Source organism: Hibiscus syriacus, unplaced genomic scaffold, assembly GCF_006381635.1.
Source record: "Hibiscus syriacus cultivar Baekdansim isolate YM2019G1 unplaced genomic scaffold, ASM638163v2 tig00110257_pilon, whole genome shotgun sequence".
Taxonomy (NCBI): Eukaryota; Viridiplantae; Streptophyta; class Magnoliopsida; order Malvales; family Malvaceae; genus Hibiscus; species Hibiscus syriacus.
The window spans coordinates 742152-751253 of NW_024062648.1; the positions used below are offsets into that span (position 1 = coordinate 742152).

Sequence of the window (9102 nt, forward strand, 5' to 3'; positions counted from 1 at the left end):
CACTATCTCAATCTTCATATTAACAGATGCAGAGAGTTAGGCATACATGTCATTCACAAGAAAGACATGCTAACTATGATGCTAAATGATGCAGAATCAGTCAGTAATGAACCTTAGCTTTCTCGATCTGACAACCCTTTCAATCCTCATGTGTGCCGAGCACAGTCGATGTTGCTAATCCTGTTGCATTTCGAAACAACCGGAATCAGGGACTGGTACAGAGCAAGGTATTTTAAACCACCAACGTTCTCTTTACCTTTCTGGATTGCGGATCCATTTCGCTTCAGAATCTCAGCTATGGTGACAACAGTAGGAATAGCTGGGTACAATAACAATAGGGATCAGCAAAGATTCCAATGACATACATACATACATAACAAGATTGATGATAGATTGAAGTAAAGAATCAAAGAAAATGTACCCATTCCCAAGCCGCAAAGTTCAACCTCGTTGAACTCATGGATGTATGTCTGCAACAAAGCAAACATGGGATCAGATCGGATCAAACCCCACAAAGAAGGAAGATTTTTTTTCTATTATTACCTTGGCGCGATTCAGATAGAAGACGAAGGGCTTCTTGGTGTCGGAGACTTGCACCTCATTCTTCTGTTTATTCTTCTTAACGTTCTTCATTTTCTTGGTCTCTAGGGCTGATTCGACAGTTTCCACCGGAGAAATGATGGAAGCAATCTCAGCATGGCGGTCGGCGGCGGATGCAACTACTGGGTTCATGCCGTTCTCGAAGTTGAAGCCTTGGCCGGCGGTGATGGTCTCCTCGGTCTTGGCTTCTTCTTTGGCCTTGGGGCTCTCTGATTCAACTCGTTCAGCTGCAATGTTCGACACCATTGACTCAACTCGATTCGCTCTTCGGTTGAATATGGCGGGGAAAGAGACGGTTGTTCAGTTATGGAGAGAAAGTTGTTGCTTTGTGAACTGTTATTTGGCAAATGGGAGTCTATTTTATAAGGGATTACAAGGTAATTTCCAATAACATCTGCCACGTGTTCATTTTGCAATTCAGTTGGATTTTATAAGGTGATATTATAGGATCTAGGGTCTCTTTGTTTGGGGGAAAACTAATTACGGAATTGATTTTTTCTGAAATCTCGTATTTTATTTCATGTAATTCGTTTTTTGAAAAATATTTTTTCGTATTTGTTTTATGTAATTCGTTTTCCGGAAAATATTTTCCGTGTTTGTTTAATCGTATACGTGAAGTAATATAAGAATTTAATTAATCGAAGAGCTTAACAAATTTGTGTGTACAGATTGTAATACCTTAAAATTTCGATGTTGGATTCTGATATGTATAGATATTTGATGAAATATTAGAACAAAGGAATAGAAACTTGAGGAATGAAGAACTATTTTATTCAACAAAGAACTATTTTTCTCAATCATGTATACAGAGATTTATATACAGAAATCACATTAAGACAAAGGCTATTAACTGCCCAACAACGAGATAACCGCTTTAGCTAATTAATTTTTAACAATCTAACAACTATTTGTTTCATCTAACATTCACCCAACTCCTTCGACCTTCTTGATGTAAAGATGAACGTTTGAATCAAAAGTGCGATGTTTACTTTCGTTCGACTTGAATCGAAAGTACGATGTTTCATTCCGTTCGACTTGAATCGAAAGTGTGATGATTCATTCTGTTCTACTTGAATCGAAAGAAATTCTAAAAAACAATCTATCCCATAACAACAATGTAAAACAAACCAGACACCAGCAACATCATTGAAACATTTGATCGAACAGATTGGAAGCATGCACATACGAACCGTGGTTGGGATCAACCGCTTTTCCTTGAGCCCGCTTCTGATAGTAATGGTATCAGTCTTAGTTTAATCATACGTGCTCGATCGCATTGCTACTTCGTTCTACGTCGCCTTTCTTAACTTCCTCCCGTGACATTTTCTAGTTACTGTTCCACCTGAGAAATGTGAAGAAGAGAAGAATTCAGTCGAGCGTTCCGGCATTGTATTGTTAACTTCCCGTTGATATGCATGCAACATCATTCTGAACATGATATTGTAGTACTTGTAGTTGATGCATGTTAAGCACATATACCAGTTGATATGCATGCACAATCGTTTGAAACATAATATTTTCATACTTACTGCCGATGCTCGTTAAGTACGTGCACTCAAACGAGTGTCCGTTAATCGTGTCGGCAGACAGCGCGAAAGGATCGGACCTTGTGTTGGAAGTAGTGGTGGAGGCCGAGGTGGCGCGGAATGCATAGAGCTCTTTTCTCTGCCTCAAAATCAAATACAGTAATAGAAGGTATCGCTATTCGGTCTTGGCTTTCATCTCAGCAGTATGGTCATCTATGCTGATTTGGGGGCCATTTAGGAATTACAAATTAATTTAACTTCTCCTTGGCTGAATTTACGAGATAATGTTATGAGAAAAAACAATTCACGAGATAACGCATTCCAATAATTAATTGTTGAGATAGGATGTTTGCTACAGTTCGAATGAAGGTCGCCGGGTGTTCTGGGCGACCAATGAAGGTCGCCAGGTGATCCATGGGAGAAACAATCAAACAATAATTGTTTGGGTTAAATGCAAATTTGGTCCTCACAACTTTACACTCTCATACGTGTGTTTTAATATTTAGGGGATAATAGCATTTTCGGTCCCCTATGCTTTGTAATCTATTTGTTTAATCATTTAGTGACATTTTTAATGTTTTGTTTCAGGCATGTATATTTTAATAATTATATTTTAGTCACTAGTTGTTTATTCTGTCAAGTTTGTGTATGCTTCATTTTGATCATAATATTTTTAGTTATTTCATTTTAATCACTGATTTCATGTGTTTTATATATTTTCCTTAATTTTCGAAATTGGCCATGAAATTTGTAAACATGTTATTTTAGCCACTGTTTAGTATTTATGTTTAATTATAATTTAGTCATACATGTTTCTTGTTTATCCGACCGAGGCCATCCGAAAGCATCCGAGAGCATCCGAGGCCATCCGACCGAGGCCATCCGAACGAGCTATGCGAGGGCATCCGAGGGCAACCGAGCGAGCTATGCGAGGGAATCCGAGGGCAACCGAGCGAGGGTAGGTCGCCCGGATTGCATGGCGACCTACAAGGTCGCCCAGAGTGCATGGCGACCTTGTGCCCTCAGATGCCCTCGCATAGCTCGTTCGAATGGCCTCAGTCGGATGGCCTCGGATGCTCTCAGATGGCCTCGGATGCTTTCGGATAGCCTCGGATGCTTTCGGATGGCCTCAGATGCCCAGCGTGTTGGGACGTGCATGGAACATGCAATCTCTTGTAGGTCGCCGGGAAGACATGGCGACCTAGTAGGTCGCCCGGAAGGTATGGCGACCTACGGCCAACACTGTGGATTTAACCCTATTTGAGTAAATAAAAAATTCGAGAACATTATCTCGAAAGTTTTGCCCTTCTCCTTTGCTCTAATACTATATATAATAATATTCTATTTGCAGTTCATAATATGAACCGAGGGGTGCTGCTGTATAATATTCTCATATAATTTAGATGTTTTTTATTTTTTTTATATAATCTAATTTCGCACTCTCTGTAATTTTATAATTTCGTTATTCCTACCTTTCTAATGTACTTTTCAAAAGTTTATATCTATGATATATCCGTCCGAAATAATAATGACCCTTTACTGCTAGAAATCCACTAGTTTTATTAAAATAGAAAATATCTAAAATTACAACGATTTTACAAGCATAATCATAAACTAAAATATATTAAGATATTTTCAATAACTATTGGTACAAACCACCTAAATTACACACTGACCAAAGAAAAAAATATTAAAACATCTAACAAAAAATTGAACAAAATAAAGATATGAACAAATCTGACTGCATCGACAAACGATCTACAAAGGGGATGAAGCTACGAAAGACTACCGATAAATCGCAAATCAGAAGTCGAGTGACGTGAGAAAACTATATACGAACGCAAAATGCGTATCCAAATCAATCTGATGGTCCAAAAGTAGAGAAGATTAGCATGATAACAAATAAGTGTCATATTGATCAGTCGTGGTGATGTCAAATCCAACTTTGAGATAACGAAACAACGATCAAACAACCGAAAACTACTAAAATATAGAGAAAAACGAGCCAAAAAGGTAGAGATAAATGTGTCATAAAGACATAGAAAAACGTATGACAAAGATAATTATTTATTAAAAAAACTAGAGCAAAAATAAAGAGAAAAATAATCGGTGATCGACAATCAATATTAAAATCGATGTCGGATTTGATTTATAAAAAATAACAAAATGTAAAGAAAAAAAATAAAGACCCTTTACTTAAAAATGATAAAAGAATAATTAATAATGAGAACTATATTAAAGATTTTGGGTGCCTCCCACAATGATTTGGTTGTACGTATAACGTGATATTTTTTTAGAATCGTTTTTATTCATTAACAACGTGCATACACTCTCGACTCCATACATACATTGTGGTTTGATAACTTGATATAATATACATGTAAAATCGAATATACTTGAGCATTTAGTACTCATCCATTTATAAGTAAAGAGAAATCTAGATAATATAAATATTCTATAAAATATTTTTTTTATTTTTTTTATCCCAAAATTTCTCATACTTAAAAAAGATGCATTAATGGCAATGAATGAAATGCCCCATCAGCATGCGCATGGCACTGTTCCCCAATCTCTCATGGGCTCCTAAATTTTTAATAAATTCCAACACATATATATGTAGAAAATTTCTGTACAATAATCTAAAAATTATACATTTCAACGTGTTTAATATTTCTAAAGTATGTTTTTTTTCGAAACAAATTTTTATAGTATTTTGAAAAAAATTATAAATAATTTAGACAAATATGCAAAAAATTAAAACTAAGGGGGGAGAATAAAACACATAGACAACAAACTATGACAATGACCATGTAAATTATTAGACAAATTCTCCCCCATTAGCAGTAAACAAAAGTCAGACAAGTTCATTGCTTCTTGTTCGTTACACAAATGTCCCAAATCTATTGCATATCTATACATTGCCCAAACATATATGGAAAAACATCACATAAAATACACAGACACCATCCAGACAAGTTGCCCTAATTCCATGAGCTTTAGTGCTTTAGGCTCTGCTCTTGCATTTCTCCATTGATCTAATCCTGAGCCCGACCGCTTCCGATCCTTTCATTATACGCAAACGCTTGCACAAATCGACAAACATCCTGCCAAAAATTAGAGTTTAAACCTTAATCAACTTAACAGAGATACACATACATATAGGGCCCAAGTTGAGGTACACTGCTAGAAGATGTACATGTATGAACATGGATATATATATATATATATATATATATATAGTATATAGTATATGTATGAAAACATACCCATGGGACATCGCCCACGAGCATCCAGTCGCCATCCTTATCTTCATAGGTGGCACATAGTCAGAACTGTTGAGAAGATCCATCAACTTGCTCTCGTTCATAAAGTCTATCATTCTTGAGATCCATAATTCGTTCTAAAAAATTATTCGTCAGTGAATCAGATAATGACACAATTCGAAAAATACGATTATCGTCATCGAATATATGTAAAGTTTACCCATGGTGAAGGAAACTGAACATCTTGGCCAAGGCATCACATAAATTTTGGTAGTGTTGTACAGCTTCAGATCCACCTTACGCAAATAGGGTGCACCATCCATGCTGACCTTGACAAGGGCAGCAGCTTTCTCACTTTCCTCGCTGTTGTTCTTCTGGTTGGCCATTATGTTCTTCCGGTAAGACCCAAACTGGTGGCCAACCCAATACTTGTGCCCTAAAAAACCAACCATTATATACGTATAAACATGGAAAAACAACATATGATGATGTAAGAAAATGTGGGTGGTTTGTTTTTTTGGACATACTTGGCTGGTGGTTTTGCAGGATCTTTGGTGCATAAAGTTTCTTTTGAACCATTCCCTAGGTTCTGGTTCAGATCCATGCCGGAAAACCCTCTTTTCCCTGTCGTCTTTGGTGAACTTTCCACTTCATTTTCACCACCACCACCACCAGCAGCGGAGGCTCCTCCACCACCTCCACCGGGCAACCCTAGACACAGCTCGGTTTCTTTGTAGTTCAAATCACGCTCGGTTCCTTGCATGTTGGCCATTTTTTGTGACTATCTCTTATGTTTGTTAGAGAAAGAGAGAGATATATAATTTAAGAAAGAGAGAAACCCTCAATGATATCAAAGACTGTGTGGGGTAAAGTTTGTATGGATGCATGTGTATGTCACATCATCATCATCCATGGATTGTCAACACGTGGAAGACGATGGGACGTTGGATCTTTAACCAAAGTAGTTCATATTCCTTATGAAATATTAATCTTACCCCTCTATTTTCGATCAATATTAAATTTGATCTAAACTTGTGCATACATGTAGATTACGTTACACATACTCAAGTCATTAAAAAGAATAAAATTCTTTAATCATTGGGACTGCTATAGAGATTCATTATTAATTACTATAAACTTAATAGTAGGTACGAACCAACTTATCTCAGGGGTTAAAAGAATTGTCGTTGTTCTTAGAGGTCATGGATTCAAGTACCAACTACTGTAACAGGGTGATTGAACTTTCATTGTCGAATGGTTAAGATTATTTAGAACATATATTATTTTATTATAATCACATTAGCTTAATAAAAAAAATTAATAGGAGACTTAATCTAAGAAATAATGGTCATATACCCACTAATTATTTTGATAACTCTTTTCAAATTGAACACTATCATCTTGTAGGTATAATGAGAAGTCACATAAGTTTAACTAATCACATGCATTTAAGAAGCTTTTTTTATAAAGTTTGTTGGGAGAAGCATATAATTATCAAAGACCCTATTTATTAATTATGCTAAATCATATAAATTATGAAAGAACCTTCCATTTTGTAGAATCTCACATGAATCAATAATTCCATTGGCTGAGCCACAACTCGGTGAGGTGGTGAATTTCGAGTTTTTTTATTAGTTATTTATTTTATTAATGGTATTTTCTCTAAAAAATTTTATGTCCACCTTGAAATTTAAATTTTCTTCGATTAATTACTTATTTTACGAATGGTGTCAATCCTAAAATTTTATACGTATCCATCATATTTAAAACTTTATATTATTAACCTATGTATACTAAAAAAAATATTTTTAAATCTACCGTTAAATAAGTCAGTGCATGAAATGAGGCACTCAATTTTATTAAATACTATTAGATAAATTGCAGCTAAAAGACAACTTTCTTGATTTGACGCCTGGCCAATTGCCTACCCCTCGGGATGACAATTAATGACATGTAAATGCAAAACTTGTCCTTTTAGTAAAAACAAAATATAATTTTTAGTTATTTTTTAATGATGGAGTTATTTAGAGATAAATATTCGATCAAGTTAAGTCAAAATAAAAAATTAATTGAGTATCTTTTTATCATTCAAATTTTATTAATTTTTTGTTGAGTCGATTTTATAAAGTTTGAATCAATATATTTATTGAATTGAATTTAATTGTAATTATTTAACTTTATGCGATTTATTGGCTCAAATTTAAGGTACCCATTCTAATTGTATATAATATAAATATGCATATATTTCATATTCTTTTTCAAATGTGTACGTAAGATTTGTAATGTTATTTAATAATTAAATGAATTTTAAAATTATATAATATATTTTTAATATTATTTTTAATGAAAGAAATTTGAGGAATACATGGATGGGAGCATGGAGTTAAGAAATTGATTGAAAAATAATTACAAAGATTTTGCAACTAGATGATCAAACTGAATAAATATGAAGTTGAGATACAAATACAAAGAGACTATAATTGTTGTCAAAAAGAAGAATTGAACCTACCATGTATTTTAAAGTGGTGGTTAAATTTGGTAAAAAAAAATGGACTTAAAACGATAGAGAAATTGAAGAAACAATGAATCATGTACCAGATCATAAAACAATTAAATTATCTAGTTAAGATGAAAATTACAACATTTTAAAAATTTTATTTCTAGTTGTTCAAACTTTACAAATTTAAATTTGGCTTGAACTTAAAATACGAATAAAATATTTAGATCGACTCAAATAACTAAAAATTATATAACTATTTGAGGATAATTTTTTTATTAGTCTAGGGTGATTCTAGGAATGGACATGGGTCGAGTTTCGGCCAACCCTACCCGACTCAAAAATTTTACAGCTTTCATATGACCCGAAAAATTTGTACCCTCCACCCGACCCAAAACCGACCCGACTTTTTGAGATAACATCTAAATCCGACCCGAAAATAATAAAAAATATTTTTTATTAAATAAAAATAATGATTTAATTAAAATAATAATATATATATAGGGGTATTATTGTAATTATTCCTAAATATATAAGATAAAATTATTTTTTCTGGGTTGGGTCGGGTTAGGTATTTTTCACCCTAAACCTGAATCCAATCCGACCTGAACATTACCTTTAAAAAAATCGACCCGACCCTAACCCGATTTTTTAAAACGATCGGGTCGAAACTCGTCGAGTTCGGATCCCATGTCCATCCCTTAGTGATTCTAAGGTAGTATAGTTGAAAAAACTCCTAACCATTTGACCATGATATTTAAATACTCTTGAAATCATCGTACACTCGATCTCAAAATCTCTAAAAATAATAATTATTTAAACTACTAAAATCGCTTGCTAATTGCATTTAGGTCAATTTTTTTTTTTAAAAAAAAGGTGGCAAATGCAAGACATTGTGTAACCGAATTAACCTAGCAATTTGGGGTCAACATCACTCATTCTTGAAGGCACTTGCTTTGAAGGCCATGGTGGTGACTTAGGGACATGTCACATCCCTATGAGAAGGAAACAACCCTAAGCCTAGTTGTGCCCTTGCCTTGTCAATATACTCCCAACCCCATCTCCGTTGTTCTTTATAACCTAACCCTATGATATCATCTATTCATTCAATTATTAAATGTGTACGTGAGCTAGGGATGGGTTGGATCTGGGTTAGGTTCGACCAACCCGATCCGACTCGAAAATTTTACTCCTTCTATCGATTTGATTTGATCTG

At 34.5% G+C, this 9102-nt stretch overlaps 1 protein-coding gene and 1 pseudogene across 1 annotated transcript; both read right to left on the reverse strand.

The window, feature by feature from the left end:
• Positions 1-112: 112 nt before the first annotated feature.
• LOC120115032 lies at positions 113-888 on the reverse strand. Its single transcript, XM_039135805.1, has 4 exons — positions 544-888; positions 422-470; positions 257-319; positions 113-180 (listed from the first exon to the last, which is right to left on the reverse strand). Exons 1-4 carry the CDS (start codon positions 844-846, stop codon positions 140-142), a joined length of 456 nt encoding a protein of 151 aa, XP_038991736.1. The 5' UTR covers positions 847-888; the 3' UTR covers positions 113-139.
• A 4242-nt stretch (positions 889-5130) lies between these two features.
• On the reverse strand, positions 5131-6230 carry LOC120115065 (annotated as a pseudogene).
• Between the last annotated feature and the right edge of the window lie 2872 nt (positions 6231-9102).